Source organism: Somniosus microcephalus, chromosome 11 (assembly GCF_052327205.1).
Source record: "Somniosus microcephalus isolate GS21.2 chromosome 11, FLI_Smic_1.0, whole genome shotgun sequence".
NCBI classification, from domain to species: domain Eukaryota; kingdom Metazoa; phylum Chordata; class Chondrichthyes; order Squaliformes; family Somniosidae; genus Somniosus; species Somniosus microcephalus.
Genome location: NC_140997.1, coordinates 9,101,806 through 9,120,140, shown reverse-complemented (window position 1 = coordinate 9,120,140; position 18,335 = coordinate 9,101,806). Strand labels below are relative to the sequence as shown.

General features: G+C 45.8%; 1 protein-coding gene across 9 annotated transcripts in view; it reads right to left on the bottom strand.

Annotated features, from left to right (window-relative positions):
• Window positions 1-11,938: 11,938 nt before the first annotated feature.
• Window positions 11,939-18,335, bottom strand: part of arhgap17a (Rho GTPase activating protein 17a) — a 154,819-nt gene continuing 148,422 nt past the window's right edge. For 5 of the 9 annotated variants that reach the window (XM_086000117.1, XM_086000121.1, XM_086000118.1 and 2 more), the window contains 3 exons: window positions 18,293-18,317; window positions 13,670-13,716; window positions 11,939-13,001 (listed from right to left, as the gene is read on the bottom strand). In XM_086000117.1, the coding sequence (XP_085856243.1) occupies window positions 12,862-13,001; window positions 13,670-13,716; window positions 18,293-18,317 (212 nt within the window). In that variant the 3' untranslated portion in view covers window positions 11,939-12,861. The remainder of the gene's footprint in view (window positions 13,002-13,669; window positions 13,717-18,292; window positions 18,318-18,335) is intronic. The other 4 variants (XM_086000119.1, XM_086000120.1, XM_086000122.1 and 1 more) reach the window with 3 other exon arrangements.

The window sequence follows — 18,335 nt, the reverse complement described above, 5'->3', positions numbered from 1 at the left end:
ACTTGGCTTTTATCGCCCCTGGAGGTGATTGGAGCGCTAAGTCAGGCACTACACACCTCTCTTAAGGCGCCAACGCCGAAGAGCGAGGCGCTACCTCAGAGCGCTGGCGAAGCTCATGTGATGTCAGTCAGCAATGGAACACAGACACACTGGCGCCGGCCAGTTCTTAAAGGGGAGGGTCAATCTTGCTCTCCATCCACACCCTGCTCATTGCAGCCTTGAATCTCGGCCTGGAGAGACCTGTACATCAAATCTGTTGGAAAGAACAAAGGAGAGGCCCGGAGAAAGAGTTCAGAGTGCAGCCCCCACAGTCTCTTTTAAATCGATGCAAGGAAGATCAAATCAGAAAGAACCTGCAAAGTGCTGCTCAGTACCCAAAACTTCTCAACACAGCTTTGAATATCTCCTGCAGTCTCTCTCTCTCTCTCTCAGAATGCGTGGTGCAAAAACTTCGCCAACAGAAAAAGGCAGGAAGCGGTCGCCTTTACATAGCGCTCCCCCAGTCACTTCCCGACTGCAAAACGCTCCCCTCAACCTGTCGTTGCTAGCGGCAGGCGGTAAGACAGGGGGCACCACTCAATATCCGGTCCGGGGCGCTATCTTGACTGACGTCACGATCTGCCAGAGCAAGAGTTCGTGGTGGTAGTGTTTAGCGCCACCGCAAAATGTCTAGTCAATTTCGTGAGCGGCGCAAACATCGCCGTGCCCGGGCGCGAGTTACTTTGCGCCCCATTAGTGCCCTCTTAAGGCGCTAACGGGAGGCGCAAACCAACCGAATTTTTCCCCCTTACAATGCTTGCACCTGGTAAAAGCAGGCGTAAGGCCTGCTTTTACCAGGATAAGAGTTCAAAAAAAGTTTTAAAAAAAATTTCCACTGATTTATCATTTAAAAATACTTTAAAGAAAGGTAAGTTTATTTTTAGCCCCCATTAAAAACTTTATTTTTTTTCAAAAATTAAAATTTTTGTTTAAAATAGTTAATTTATGTAATTTCAAGTCATTTTAAAAATGTGATTTAAAAAAAAGTTTATTTGAAGTTTTACTATGTTTTGGGGGGCGATCTCCAATCATATATTTGACAGGTCTTCCTGTCAAATGTATGAAGGGAGATTCCCTTCTCTGATTGGCTCCCCATGGCCCACGTGATCCCAGGGGCGCTGCGAACTACCTGCGCCTCTGGGATACGTGGGCCCTGCGCACCGGCAGTTTGGAGAGGCCCGCGGGAGGCCTGCGATCGGAATATCTGGGCCATTATTTCTTAGCTCCATCCAAACTGATTCTACATCTTGATCTTCTGAGCCAGTATCATTTTTCACTACTGCACTGATCTCATCCCTTATTAACAGGGCTACACCACCTCCTTTTCCTTTCTGCCTATCCTTACGAAATGGCAAATACCCTTGAATATTCAGTTCCCAGCCTTGTTCACCTTGCAACCACGTCTCTGTAATGGCTATCAGATCATACCCATTTATTTTTATTTGTGCTGTCAACTCATCTATCTTGTTACGAATGCTGCGTGCATTCAGATATAGAGCTTACTATTTTTCCCTACTCTGACCCCTCTTTCTGATGCACTCGTGTATACGCTTTGTCCCTTCCTGTCACACTCTAGTTATCATTACCCCTCTCGCTACCCTGCACTTTTGCCTTCTCATTTCTCTTTGACTTTTTAAATTTCCGCTCAGTGGATCCCTCCCCCCCACTATGGGCCATTCAGCTCAACAAGTCTACGCTGGAATTTATGTTCCACATGAAACTCCTCCTCACCTTACTTCATCTCACCCCACCAATATATGCTTCTATTTCTTTCTCCCAGATATACTTACAGTTAATACAGGTCTCATTCACAAAAAGGTCACATGGAGCAAATGTTGTTCAAGACTCCCCCCACCTACCCCTTGAAAATAAACCAGAGAAGTGAACTCATTGGTTTCTACCTATGGGCAAAATAACAGGATACTGAGTAACAGCAGTTCATTGTGGCCAACTGTGCAGCTACAGCTTACTCAGATTCAGGTGAGCGTGGCTCACTACCACTCCACATTAAGATCACTAATGCCTTAGTAAAGCCAAACTGTGCAGTAAATATCGGGAGTGCGGTCAGCAGCAACCTGTGGTAATTTGGGGAAATCATGCACTGGCCATTTTCTTCTGAGTGCAGAAGGGGGATTGGCAGCCCAGTTTCTCTTCTGAATTATGCTATGGAACAAGTTTTACAAAATAAAAGCTTCTTCCAGTTTCACCTAAAAGGAGTCATTTTGTGCCCACCAGCAGATGGTGCTGCAGGCCCAAGTGTGATGAGTCAATGGGTGCAAAATTTGAATCCTTCGTGCCCCTTTTCTCGGTGCTAGGAGTCTGTTTTGGTTCCAAAATGGCGTTGTGCCGCGTGCGAACACTTGTGGGGCGAATTGCGCCGGAGGCCGTATTGGTGAGGGCAATAGCACACGCGCACAGTGAACGTCCACCGTATGCACAGTATGAAGTATGCACAGCAGATTATGACGTCAATCAGTATGCAACACTGATTTGATGCCAGCGGTACCATTTTGGAGCTCAAAGCTCCAGCTAACGTCCTTTCTTAAACTCGCACAGCTGAACAAGTGTTCAGCAGCAGGAAGGACACCCCCCACCACCAGTGCTATTTGAAGGGATCAACAGGTTAATTGCTGGTTGATTTCTACTGGTGGTTGCTCCGATTCTACAAATGCTTGGTGCTTTCTATAGTTGTTTAAAGTTGCTAAAGTCTACAGGGAGTGGTGTGGCTGGTGCTGAAGGACTTTTTCATGACTTCAAGGCTTCTGCACAAATCACTTGCTGCCAGCCATGGGTGCAGTAGTAGTATCCCCTTGGAATACAGCATGACTTGGAGAATGAACAGAGGGCACACAAAGCAGGACAACCAACATCTTGTTGCTTAAGGGAGGTCACTGAGGCTCTCTATTCAAAGAGAGCTAACTACATTTCATTCTCTCTTGCCAGAGACCAAGCAGGTTGAGAAAGCATGTGGCTTTGCTAGGATTGCAGGCTTCCCCATGGTGCAGGGTGCCACTGACTGCACGTATATTGCTTTGCGAGCACCACGTCAACTCTGCCCTATACCGGAAAAGAAAGGGATTCCACTCCCTCAACGTCCAGCAAGTGTGCAACCATAGGCAGCGAATCATGCAGGTCAATGCCCGGTATCCTGGCAGCAGTCATCATGCCTTCATTCTGCGACAATCCGCTGTACCAGCTGCATTTCAGCCACCACGGCAAACCAAAGGATGGCGACTGGGCGACAAGGGTTATCCACTGATGACATGGCTCATGACTCCGGTGTGTAACTCATGCACACGTGCGCAGCATGCATACAATGAAAGCCATGCTGCCGCACAAAATGTAATAGAGCAGGCCATTGACGTGCTGAAACAACCCTTCTGTTGCTTGGACAACTCTGGAGGAGCCCTGCAGTACTCGCCAAGCGGGTGTCAAGATTTGTGGGGTCTGCTGCATGCTGCACAACCTCGCCATCATGACGCACAGCCCTTGACATCAGCTATAAGGCAACCAGCTGAGGAGCAGCAGCATGAGGAGGAGGAGGAAGAGGAAGGGAGGAGACAACCTAGACAGGCCCTATCTGCCTGGGCTGTCCGTGATGATGTCATCTGAGTGCAATACGAGTAACCGCAACCCCAATTTCCCATTCATCAACAATCCCACACCTTCCCTTCCCTCTGTCACTGATCATCACAGCGTCCGCTTGGCCACAATGCAAAAATAAAAGCCACCACAAAATAAACATTCCAAACCAAATAGCTGCCAGTCTGGGCCTGCGACAGGTGGTGAGAGAACCAACACGAGGGAAAAACCTACTTGACCTCATCCTCACCGATCTACCTGTCACAGATGCATCTGTCCATGACAGCATTGGTAGCAGTGACCACCGCACAGTCATTGTGGAGACGATGTCCTGTCTTCACACTGAGGACACCCTCCATCGTGTTGTGTGGCACTACCACTGTGCTAAATGGGATAGATTCAGAACAGATCTAGCAGCTCAAAACTGGGCATCCATGAGGCGCTGTGGGCCATCAGCAGCAGCAGAATTGTATTCAACCACAATCTGTTACCTTATGGCCTGGCATATCCCTCACTCTACCATTATCATCCCTAGTTCAATAAGGAATGTAGAAGAGCATGCCAGGAGCAGCACCAGGCGCACCTAAAAATGCGGTGCCAACCTGGGGAAGCTGCAACACAGGACTACAAGCATGCTAAAAAACAGAAGCAGCAGCAGCAAGACAGAGCTAAGCGATCCCACAATCAACGGATGTTTGTGGTCTACATTAATGATTTGGATGTGAATGTAAAAGGTATGATCAGTAAGTTCGCAGATTACATGAAAATTGGTGGGGTGGTAAATAGCGAGGAGGGTAGCCTCAGTCTGCAGGATGATATAGATGGGTTGGTCAGATGGGCTGAACAGTGGCAAATGGAATTTAACCCTGAAAAGTGTGAGGTGATGCATTTTGGAGGGACTAACAAGGCAAGGGAATAGACAATGAATGGTAAGACCCTAGGAAAGACAGAGGATCAGAGGGACCTTGGTGTGCATGTACATAGATCCCTGAAGGCAGCAGAACAGGTGGATAAGGTGGTTAAAAAGGCATATGGGATACTTGCCTTCATTAGCCGAGGCATAGAATATAAGAGCAGGGAGGTTATGATGGAGCTGTACAAAACGCTGGTTAGGCCACAGCTGGAATACTGTATGTAGTTCTGGTCGCCACACTATAGGAAGGATGTGATTGCTTTGGAGAGGGTGCAGAGGAGATTCACCAGGATGTTACCTGGGCTGGAGCGCTTCAGCTATGAAGAAAGACTGGACAGGCTGGGGTTGTTTTCCTTGGAGCAGAGAAGGCTGAGGGGGGACCTGATTGAGGTGTACAAAATTATGAGGGGCATATAGGGTAGATAGAAAGGAACTTTTCCCTTAGTAGGGGGGTCAATAACAAGGGGGCATAGATTCAAGGTAAGGGGCAGGAGGTTTAGAGGGGATTTGAGGAAAAACTTTTTCACCCAGAGGGTGGTTGGAATCTGGAACTCACTGCCTGAAAGGGTGGTAGAGGCAGGAACCCTCACAACATTCAAGAAGCATTTGGATGAGCACTTGAAATGCCATAGCATACAAGGCTACGGACCAAATGCTGGAAAATGGGATTAGATTAGACAAGGCTTGATGGCCGGCGCGGACACGATGGACCTCTTTCTGTGCTGTATAACTCTATGGCTATGACTCTTGCCACATCCAGTCGTGAATGATGGTGGACCATGAAGCAACTAACGGGAGGAGGCTCCATGAATATCCACATCCTCAATGATGGTGGAGCCCAGCATGTGAGTGTAAAAGACAAAGCTGAAGTGTTTGCAACCACCTTCAGCCAGAAGTGCCGAGTGGATGATCTATATCAGCCTCCTCCTGAGGCCCCACCACCACAGAAGCCAGTCTTCAGCCAATTCAATTCACTCCACGTGATATCAAGAAACGGCTGAGCGCACTGGATAGAGCAAAGGCTGTGAGCCCCGACAACATCCCGGCTATCGTGCTGAAGACTTGTGCTCCAGAACGAGCTGCGCCTCTAGCCAAGCTGTTCCAGTACAGCTACAACACTGGCATCTATCCGACAATGTGGAAAACTGTCCAGGTATGTCCTGTCCACAAAAAGCAGGATAAATCCAATCCGGCCAATTACCGCCCCATCAGTCTACTCTCAATCATCAGCAAAGTGATGGAAGGCGTCGTCGACAGTGCTATCAAGCAGCACTTACTCACCAATAACCTGCTCACTGATGCTCAGTTTGGGTTCCGCCAGGACCACTTGGCTCCAGGCATCATTACAGCCTTGGTCCAAACATTGACAAAGGAGCTGAATTCCAGAAGTGAGGTGAGAGTGACTGCCCTTGACATCAAGGCAGCAGTTGACCGAGTGTGGCATCAGGGAGCCCTAGTAAAACTGAAGTCAATGGGAATCGGGGGGGGGGGGGGGGGAAACTCTCCACTGGCCGGTGTCATACCTAGCACAAAGATGGTTGTGGTGGTTGGAGGTCAATCATCACAGTCCCAGGACATCGCTGCAGGAGTTCCTCAGGGCAGTGTCCTAGGCACAACCATCTTCAGCTGCTTCATCAATAACCTTCCCTCCAACATAAGGTCAGAAGTGGGGATGTTCGCTGATGACTGCACAGTGTTCAGTGCCATTCGCAACTCCTCAGATAATGAAACAGTTTATGCCCACATGCAGCAAGACCTTGACGACATTCAGACTTGGGCTGATAAGTGGCAGGTAATATTCGCGTCACACAAGTGCCAGGCAATGACTATCTCCAACAAGCGAGCGTCTAACCACTGCCCCATGACATTCAACTGCATTCCCATCACCGAATCCCCTACCATCAATATCCTGGGGGGTCACCATTGACCAGAAACTTAACTGGACCAGCACATATATACTGTGGCAACAAGAGCAGGTCAGAGGCTAGGTATTCTGCGGCGAGTGACTCACCTCCTGACTCCCCAAAGCATTTCCACCATCTACAAGGCACAAGTCAGGAGTGTGATGGAATACTCTCCACTTGCCTGGATGAGTGCAGCTCCAACAACACTCAAGAATCTCGACACCATCCAAGACAAATCAGCCCACTTGATTGGCACCTCATCCACCACCTTAAACATTCACTCCCTCCATCACCGGCGCACTGTGGCTGCAGTGTGTACCATCTATAAGATGCACTGCAGCAACTTGCCAAGGCTTCTTCGGCAGCACCTCCCAAACCCGCAACATCTACCACCTAGAAGGACAAGAGCAGCAGTTGCATGGGAGCACCACCACCTCCAAGTTCTCCTCCCAAGTCACACACCATCCTGACTTGGAAGTATATCAGCCGTTCCCTTCATCGTCGCTGGGTCAAAATCCTGGAACTCCCTCCCTAACAGCACTGTGGGAGCACCTTCACCACACGGACTGCAGCGGTTCAAGAAGGCGGCTCATCACCACCTTCTCAAGGGCAACTAGGGATGGGCAATAAATGCTGGTCTTGCCAGCGACGCCCACATCCCATAAACAAATTTTTTTAAACAAATTTATAAATGAAATAATGCCGTATTGCATAAAAAAGTCAACTAATCACCTAGGTGCATTCACTTAGTGCCTGTCTTCTGTATGCCTTTGCCTGTCCTAATGCTCCTACACAGTGCTACCCCAGTGGCTGCAGTATGCCTGTTGGAAGGCTGCTGGGTTTCAGTGGGGGAGACTGCAGATGGCCTTGGAGGACAAGCTCGAGCAGCTCTGGGCCAAGAAAGTCCGGTTGCGGACTGCTCCATCTCGGCATTGGTGTCAGCAGTCTGGGCTGGCTGGCTGACAGGCATCAGCAAGGGCACTGGCGGAGTGGCAGTGGTGGGAGGATGAATGCTGTCATCCTGAGGAAGGACAGTAGGTTCTGGCTCCATGGCGTCACTACCACTCTCCCCGGCGGCACCTCTGCAATCCTCACAATCTGTTGGAGGACAGATTGCTAGACTGCTGTGACACCCTGCAAGCTCCTTTGAACACTGTAATCCACAGCCGAGCAGTCTGAGGTTCCACTGCAGCTCTCAGACGTTGGGTAGCTTCTGTTTGTGCTGCAATGGAAGCTGAGAAATCAGCCATCAAACGCTGCATCATTGTTGGGTCCACAAGTGTGCGAATGGAGTTGGCCACATCTATGCTGGAAAGGATGGGCTCCAAGCTCTGCACAAAGACCTGTGCCAAACTCCTTGTATGCAAGCTTTCTAATGCACCAAGCAATTCATTGTGCATACCCATTAGCTTTCTTCTGTAGCCTGCCCCATCAAAGTCCTCATGAGTCCTGTGCAGCAGAACTCGTGTGTGACCTCACCCTCTGGCAAGCTGCCCTCTGCCCTGGTTGCAAGCCACTTGTGCCCGGTGTCTCACAACATACAGATCCTGCCTCTATGCTATCCTCCAAATTACATGCAGCGTCAGTATCTGAGCTGGTGGCTGCGAGTGTTAAATTGAGTAAGAGTGTGTCTTCATCATCACTGTCTTCTTGCTCTTCCACCACTGCCTGGCCAGGTTTCACTTCTTGGGTATCTGAATGGATTAAAGACACAAAGGTAAGACTGTGATGAGGGGAGGGGGGGAAAAGTAAGAGGTGTATGCTTACACCATCTGCAGCTTGTAAGACAGAAGAGTTTGTGGAATGAGAAGGAAGTGGAATTTGAGATGGAGGATTAGACATGAGGATAGTCATCTTCAATTGATTTTGCCCCGCCATTGGTCACGGGCTCAGCAATGGCCATCCCAATAATGGCCAACACCGTCTCCTCCATGGGAGTGAGGGTATGCAGGCGCACCTGTCCCCCTCTCGTTAGCTCCTGCTGCCTCCGGTTGTGCGCCACCTTGTCCTGCGCGAGGGAAATGTTAAGTGTGAGAGGATGAAGTGAAGCATATGAATGTTAGGTATGAGGCCCGAGTGTTGATAGAGATTGTTGATAGGTGGTGAGTGATGGGGGTGTGGTGAATTGAGGAGCATCTGAGGCTAGTGGTGCAGTTGGTAGGATATGGCATTTGAAGATGCATTCCTTGACCAGGCGTGTGAGGTCATTGAACTTCTTGCAGCACTGCATCCAGGTCCTCTGGGCATGACTCCTGGCATTGACCTCCATGACTATCTGCTCCCACTGCCTTTTGACCATTTGTTTGGAGGGCTTCCTTCCCCACTGCGGATAGACATCTCTGCTCCTTTCCACCTCCTCCACCAAGACCGCCAGTGCAGCGTCTGAAAGCCTCGGAACCCGCTCTCTCCCCTGTTGCACCATTCCTCTCTTTTCCAGGTCAGAAACATGACACCCAGCACCTCTCCTTAAGAGGTGCAGGCTAGCTTTAACTGGTGCTAGCCCCTCACAATATTAGGCCCCTGCTGCTGCACCCAGCCAATGAACAGCGCAGTTAACAATCATTTAAATGAGCAGGCAGCACGAAGTTGACGTGCTGTCTGCATGGGAATGAACAGGCGTGGGTTAATCGCTGCAACCATTATCGGGGGCTATCAAATTTAGCGGCCCAAGGCTCCATTTCATCAGTGACTGCAGAAAAGCATGTTGTGAACTGGTACTGGATGTCTTTCTCCCCAGGGTTTGTTTTCTGGAGCCTGAGCTCTTTACAGATTCAAAATGAATCTTCATCTGGGAGCCCTGGTTCTATCAGGAAGTTGACTACAATTTGAAACCTAAAACTGTAAACTCTGATCGTGTTGGTATCGCTCCCTTCAAACTCATGTATGCCTCTGAAATTGCCTCCAAGTTATTCCACCTCTTCGGTCTCTTATCCCCAATCCAATTTGGCTTTTCCTTGGACACTTGCTCATTTTCACCCTATCCCAAAGAATGATACCCACAAATCCAATGACTATTGATACACACTCCAACTGTCTGTCCAACATCAAAGTCTAAATGAACCAAAATATCCTCCATCTAAATGTTGGCAAAACCAAAGCCCTCCTTTTAAGATCCAAGCAGCTATGGCCTTGATTCCATCAATCTCACTAGCTATTAACTCAGGCGGACTCAGGAGGTGCAGAACTTGTTATATTGCTCGTCCCTGAGCTCAGCTTCCTCCCTGTAGAAGTGCATCAGCATAGAAATATATATCCACACATTAGTATAAAATAAGCACACATACACTCTTAAATAAAAATGGAGTCTGGAACTTTCAGCAGATCAAAATGACTTCGCACAGTATAGCATAAAGGGAAACAAGCAAGACCATATTAGGAAGCGGTTTAAGGACGAGGATGTGACTCCTTTGTAGCTTGCAGGCTAGACAGTTCCATAAACAAGATAAGCTTAGCAGAACAAAAAGCATGATAACCGAAGGACATGTACTGTAAACATTCGTATGAATGTCCAGAACCAAAGTGAGAGACAAACCGTCTCCATTGTATAAAATTAATTAACTTTATCTAAAGGTATTCCTGCATCATGACTTTTTGATTATCTATTGACTAACCTTATCTTAAGACACCGAGGCTCTGCTGACCCTTTAGTCATCTTCTTGTTGACCTTAAACATTCCTTACTCATCTCTTTCTTAATGTTATTAATTGTGTCTCTCAATACCATACCATGTGATAAAAGGTTTTGATCTTTGTGTATAAAAAGAGGTGTTTTTGTCCATGTATTCGGAGAAGTCACGATAGCCTTTGCCTACGTGAAGCTCCCCTTGCTAGCAAGTAGTTAAATAAAGTCTGCCTTTGACGATCACTTTGTTTCACAGAGTCTTATTGAACAGTCGAAACTTCGACATCCCCCACATGCGCGGTTACCAAAACCGCTTACTTCCACCTCCACAACATTGCCCACTTCTGCCCCTACTTCTACCCCATTGCTACTGAAACTGTAGTACGTATCTTCATCACCTTGAGACTCGACTTCTGTAATGCTCTCACAGCCGTCCTCCCTACCTCAATCCTGCACATTCCTAATTGACATTCCTCTCTCAGCTCATCCAAAATGCCAGAGCCGGCATCCTCATCCAAAAATGTTCTACACTTTCATCATCCCAATCCTCTCTAAGTTCCATTACCTTCCTGTGTCCAGCGAGTTGACTTCAAAAAATTCTCATCCTTGCTTTTCCGCCTGCTCCGGGGCATCCTTTCCTTCAAACAGCCACCTAACCTCAAACAGACCACCGTTCGCAGCAAATTACCCAGCTTTCAGGAGAACAGCGACCACGACACCACACAACCCTGCCACGGCAACCTCTGCAAGACATGCCAGATCATCAACACAGATACCATCATCACATGTGAGGACACCACCCACCAGGTACATGGTACATACTCATGTGACTCGGCCAACGTTGTCTACCTCATACGTTGCAGGAAAGGATGCCCCGGAGCATGGTACATCGGCGAGACCATGCAGACACTGCGACAACGGATGAACAGACACCGCACAACAATCGCCAGGCAGGAGTGTTCCCTCCCAGTCGGGGAACACTTCAGCAGTCAAGGACATTCAGCCTCTGATCTTCGGGTAAGCATTCTCCAAGGCGGCCTTCGAGACACACAACGCAAAATCGTCGAGCAGAAACTGATAGCCAAGTTCCGCACTCACAAGGACGACCTCAACCGGGATCTTGGGTTCATGTCACGCTACATGTAACCCCACCTGACATAGGGTCATCCAGACTCGAGTCGTCGTTGGCTTGTTCTCTCTACACAGATGCGGCCGGACCTGCTGTGATTTCCAGCAAAAAAAATGTTTTTTGTTTTTCATACAGACCCCAGCATCTGCAACATTTGACCCCTTGTGACCCCACCTCATTGTTCTTTGATGTAATGTTTTCCTGACTGACCTGTTTGGACACCATTCACACCTTTGATTGCTGTGATTATCTCTCTGCCGAGGTGTGATAAAGGGCAGTTAGAAAGATTACCTGTAATCATCTGGCAGCATTCTCTGACTATATATGCTGTGTCTATATGCATCTCTCCACTTCACCTGACGAAGGAGCAGCGCTCCGAAAGCTTGTGATTTCAAATAAAGCTGTTGGACTATAACCTGGTGTTGTGTGACTTCTTACATTTGTCCACCCCAGGCCAACACCGGCATCTCCACACCATAGAAATATATTGCCCTACATGCCCTTCCTTCTCCAAGACCACTTGTACTGTCTCCTACTCATAACAGTATTTTCCCCAGAACCTCAAAACTATGGAACTCCTTACCTGCAATAATGTTCAGGTTTTTCAATCCCAAGTTTGGCATCACCTAATCACTACTTCCAGATTTATCTTGCATCCTGTTCTGTTCTTTCAATTCTGGGTGTCTGCAACTATGAGCCTTGGTCCTTCACCTGGGTTTGTCAATTAAAAAAAGTGTCATGAACACTGAGTCCATGTCCACAAGCAACCAGCTTAGTGGCTTATTTTATTTCCTTTTTAATACATGAATGTAATTTATACACATTTTTCCGAATGTATTTTTGTTTATAATTCAAAACAGATGTTCAGACTAATGAAAACAGTATTAAGGATTAATTATTTGTTCAGTTTTAATCAGTTATAAAATTGCCTTGTATGCAAAACAAGACGTAAGGCAGGAAGTGCACTTTATGTTAAACAGAAGAAAATAGCATCAAAGTGAATACCAACCGAGTACAATCGGTTTAGCATTAATCTTACTAGTGATCTGCATTAAGGATAAATACAAATGTACAGATTGAGCAGAATCAGTCTCAGCCCAGTACCATTTTCTTGTATGTGTCAAACTCAACACAGAAATAATTAACTTGTACAAAATCTGGATACTGCTCAAAGTACAATTTAAAAAAAAAGAAAAATAAATGTAAGACCAGTGAGTTTTCATCCAAAAACTTGGTGATCATTGCACAAGGCACTGTTAACCCAACTGTAACCAAATGAGTGGCTGTTAACCCACAGTCAAAATCCCAGAGAGGAATTGCTTTTCATGTAACCTGTTTCCTGCAATGAGGGAATGTCTTCCAGAAGCATCTCCTGTCTGAACCACAAAGTATAAGATTGGCCCAGAGACCGTGATAGTGGCATTGATGAGCCCATGATAGTGGCATTGATGAGCCCATGATAGTGGCATTATCAGCCCATGATAGTGGCATTGATGAGCCCTTTAAATCATATTCCATGCAACATGAGCACATCCAGTGGAAAATAACCAAGTGGGTTTTTTTCTTTTGTGGTTTTTTTTTTTGTTGCAGGTTGGCGCATCCTTAGGACAGCAGCAGAATCAAGCTTCTAAGAGTATAGTTTAGCGGTGCAAATGGCGGAGTGTTGGGACCCTTCACAAAGCGGTGCTCTCCGAGTCATTGTCAATGTCCTGCTGCTCGTGTTTTTTAAGTTCTGTGTTGCCTGCAGCAGGCATCAACTCCACAGGAGACTTAGAGTGGTTCGAGTCCTGCTCTTGCACAGTAGAATCAGAATCTAGCGGCAAACACAAAAAATCAGTGAGATCCCAAGAAACACTGCATGCACAGTCAGGACACAAGATACCGTTCCAGGATAATTTCCAGTTATCAGATCTTCTGAAACCTCCACCATCACAGCAGGGTGAAGGCTTTAAAGACACACATCAAGAGCTGATTCAGTGAATAGTGCACAATGTTGAAAACCTGACCTTTTATAAACAAAGAGAACATTCCTAGAACTTCACTACAAATCCAGCCTGTATATAACACACTGCTTCCAGGAGTGATACATCACAAATCCTCTAGCATCACCTGTACTGTAGTATATCCTGCACGTAACAGGGGTAACTCGGCGCCTTCCTACAGAATAGCTCATGGCACTAATAGAACCTTCAGAAGAGCAAGGTACACTATAAAAGGTGGCCACAACGATAATAATACAGAAACTGCTGTCATTTGTACATTAACCACTGAACAGCCCAACTGGATGCTTTAACAGTGTAAAGAATTCAGTGTGTATATAGGCATTTTTTCTGCTGTCCAAGAATCCTCTTTACCCATGCATTATTAGTACAAGTGCAGGCAAGCAGTGTGATAAACAGTTAGTAACAAGGCTGGAAAGCATGCATTAAGCCAACACTGGATTAGCAGGATTAATTGGCCAATCACTTGCCTAAGTCTTACCATAACTTTCCCCATTCTGCTCAAACAGTACTTTGCTGGTCAGACATCTGCATTTTTTAATAGAATAGTTTACAATTAGAAGCCATAATGCTGAATGGCCTTTTTACATTGGTGAACAGCCCACATAGTGGTAAAAGTGCACACCAGTGCATATCATACACACTATATGCATGCATTGTCTGACAGCTCTGTGCCAGCTAAACGGCTGCCAGATCTGATACACAGGCCAACAAATATCAGTTCATCCACTATCAGCACAGTTCAACTTGTTCTCAGATAGATCTCCTCTGTTGTGATGGTCATTGAAGACCTGGAAGGGCTCAGCAGCCAAGAGGCCATATGGAGATATGGAGATCGGGCAGGAAAGTGGAGTTGATGTCGATGGTCAGCCATGATCTTATTGAATGGCGGAGCAGGCTCAAGGGGCCGTATGGCCTACTCCTGCTCTTATTTCTTCTGTTCTTATGTTGATTACATTTTTTGCCACAGCAGAGCAGCATGTAGATCCAATTGGAGGTAAATTTTACCTATTCTCCTTAGAGTAAGTAAAACAATGAGACTCAAAGCAATTTAACCCAGGGGAATAACAACAGAAAATGCTGGAAAAACTCAGCAGGCCAGGCAACATCCATGGAGAGAGAAATAGAGTCAACGTTTCAGGTCGTGTTTCGACCTGAAACATTTACTCTATTTCTCTCTCCACGGATGTTGCCTGGCCTGCTGAGTTTTTCCAGCATTTTCTGTTGTTATTTCAGATTTCCAGCATCTGCAGTATTTTGCTATCGTATTAACCCAGGGGAATATCATTCATTGATTATACAACATACGCACCTTCCAACATGGGTATAGGGATCACACATTAATGATACAGTACCTGTTGTATCACTACCTCCTGCCTCGTGTGTGCTCTGCATTTTATCACCCCAATTACAGAGAAACAACTTGGCAAATAGTTATGGCTGTCTGTTTATCATGGACTGCATCTTTTCCATGGAGTTCCTGAATCATGATGTCAGGGGGAACCTGATGATTTGTACACAAATACTTCATTTGAATTTTAAGAGAATTTTGCGGGAGTCATCAGGAACCACCTCTTCCAAACTATGTGGAGCTTTATGGACTTTGCGTAAAAAAAGGACACTGTGAAAAAGATACAGATCATATAAAAGAATCGCGACATCTAACAAGCCGGACTACGAACGCAAGTCTTCATGGTTTGGATGGAGTGGAGATTTTTGGGGACGGAAAGTTGCTGCTTTTTCATTCTTACAATGATCTGGTTGTTGCAAAGTGAGGAGGTGTTGACACTGTGGCGTGCTGGAAGAACTTTTAACATCTGGCAACACCAGGAATTCCCAGTTCTCCTCTTCCTTGTTTTTTTTTTAAAAAGCACTTATGATTAAGCCTTCTGATATCAAGAGTTCGACCTCATTAAGCTTGTTTAAACTTGACAAATATCCTCTGAAAGTTGGATTCAAAATTAGGGATAAACGATAAAATGTCAGGATCAACATACTGCAATTCTGGTACATTGAATGCAATCGCTTTTCCTGTTTAGTGCAAGTAGCACCTCATCATACCAATGGCCAGCATTAACGTGCAGCTGGTCAAAGTTTCACGGGGGAGGAGACGCTGAGGGTGCAGCTAATGATGCATGCCAACTTCTTTCAGCATTATACTGTGAAGGGAGGTGTGAACATTTATTACAGGATTTTATTTGCTTCAAATATTCCGTTTTATTTTTGACTCGAGAAAGGACATACTGTACTTGCTAACAGCTGATTTTGCCCGATTGTTTGACCCGAATTCAGGAAAAAGCAAAACACGGAAATTAGAAGTGTCTTTTATTACCAATTTTAACCCTTAAACGTAAAAAAAATTTAGCTATAATTTTAAATAAACATATCTTAAGTGATCTGCTTGGCTTGTCTTCCCTCCCACTTTAATTTTTATTTAGCATTTTAGCTTTATTTATTTTTAACTGCCTAATTTAACCTTTATTTCTATTGTTAAGTTCAAAATGTTTTATTTATCTTCTTTACTGAGCTGTCCAGGTCCCACATTGAAAAAATAGGATGCCCAGAACAGCTGAATGCAATTCTTGAGGCTGGGCTTTCATTGAATTAAGGCTTACAAGTCAGCAACGTGATTTTCTGTGCTGTAATAATCAGCATGGGACAAATTTACCTGATCTGGACTTAAGCATACAACCTGATCGTGCCAGAAATGATAGCTCATCCATGTGGTGTGGGAGAAGTTAATAAACCAAATACAGAATTGGCTCTTAATGACTGAAACATTTACGAAAAGATGAATTATCAGTCACTGGGAACCTGCTGGTCCAGGACATCCTCTCTGGCTGAGTTAGTTACTGGCTGAGACTGGAGTTTTGAAACATCTGCAATTCTCGGATCTATTATTCTCCCACATTAAGTAATTAGAGTCTTCAAACTAACCAGCGATTTTGGATTTGTTTTATTTTTGACTCGAGAAAGGACATACTGTACTTGCTAACAGCTGATTTTGCCCGATTGACAAAACTATTTCCATCAGATGGGTTTATCACTAAACAGTAAATATAACAGAATCTGGTTGCAGAGACACTGGGAAAACTATTCAGATGCAACTAAAGCTAAAGGGTACACAAAATGCTGGCAAGGTCACATGCCCAAGGAAGCAGAGGGACTGCACAATTATTCTACATTGGGGGAAGGGGGATCAATTAATATTAGAACATGCTCTAAAATCCTCATGCAAACTGCAAATATGTTGAACATTACCCTAATTACAAACAGCCCATAATGCACCACACATCTCCCCAGGCTCTCACAGAGCTGGCATTGCTGCCCATTCAATCCAAAGACCATTGCTCAGACAAGCATCTGTGGTTAGGGCAGGGTAGGAATTACATCCTCTAGATTAGTTCAATACAGGAATAATGATGCAATGCATAGGAATTTCAGAGGAAGAACCTGAGTTCCTATATTCAATTTGAATTGAAATCTACCACCATTATAACACCCTACATTACAACAGTGACTACACTTCAAAAAGTACGCCATTGGCTGTAAAGCGCTTTGGGCATCCTGGGATTGTGAAAGGTGTTGTACAAGTGCAAGTCTTTCTTGCTTTCACTATACTATATCTGTGTGGGTCAATTACCACAACCTTCATTCTGTAACAGCCATTTTCTCCTCATTCTTCGAATATTATCCTGCACCAAGTATCATTCACCCATCACATCCTTGCTGACCTACATTGACTCTGAGTCCCCCGACGTTTCAAATATAAAGTTCTGATCATTGTGTTGCAATTCCTTCAAGGCCTACCCCTTCCATATCTCTATAACCTCCTCCAGTTCAATAATCCCTCCCCCCAAACTCTCCTTTCCTCTGACCTCTTGTAAATCCCCCTTCCTTTCACTGCTACTGGCTGTTGTGCCTTCAGCAGCCTAGGTCCCACTCTCTGTAACTCCCTTCCTAAATCCCACGGTCTCCACACTTCCCTCTCCTCTGCAAAACCCAAGCTTGTTGTCACCGTTCTTAATCTCTCCTTATTTGGCTCAGTGGCTGTATTTTTCTCACACCTCTGTGAAGCACTTTGGCACCGTTTTCTGCATCAAGGGCACTATATAAATGCAAGCTATTGGTCTTGTCTTCAAAGCAGTGAGCTTTGCTGGGGCACAGTTCTTTAGCCAGTATTGACACTGGTAGTTTGCCCAAGTAGCTACAGGGGTATTCTTAATCTGTGGCGCTATAATGGTTGAACCCAGCCTCCTTCTTACGCAGCATCCACATATGCAAATTTCCAACAGGACCTGCAGGTCTGCATTCTGGAGCAGAACCCCGTTTGAGTCCTGCACTGCCACCCAGTTGAGACAGACTATGTCAACACTGGCCAGGGAGAGACGTGGGACTTTCCCAGTCTGCCTGTATCATACCGTAACCCATTCTTATGCAGAACTGATCAGCAGCATGGAGTTTGGTGGGGTTGGGGAGGGTGGAAGAGAAGATCACTGTGACTCAGTTATGATGACACTGTACTATACACTCTTCATTACAAGTCTCTGTTACAACACTGTTATAGGATTTCAGGACCCCAGTTTGATTTCATATTCCAGTTGACTCTCTGCTACTTGATACTCACTTTCACACACAACAAAATGCGACATCTCCAGAGTGCCAGGTTACAATGCAATTTTTTTTTTATTGCAGGCTCCAATTTTGGGGGGAAAGGTTGCATGACTTCACTTTCCTTCTGCTTCCCCCAGTGGACAGTTGTTCCACTTATAAGCAATGGTACTGTTATTCCCCCATAGGGTGGTTTAATGAAAGGGTAGTGGTATAAAGTAGATCAGAACTAAATGTAGTAATTCATGCCAAGAGTCACAAAAGCACTGTCTGTCTCAGGAAGTTATTCTAAAGGGAAGTGAGTACACAGTATGAACACTGGGGAACTTAATCACCAAGTGTTGGACATTACTTTGTACACAGATGCTGCAGAAAGTCAGGCACTAATTTTAGCATGATATCAAAAGCACATCAGACACAACTTTGACAAAGCACTGCCGAGCGAGCAACAGCACGACTAGCTGCTAGTGCAAAGGGTTTGAAATCTACCAACCTCGCCGCAGAGTCTCCTCCCAAACCTGTGAAGGCATTTCCAG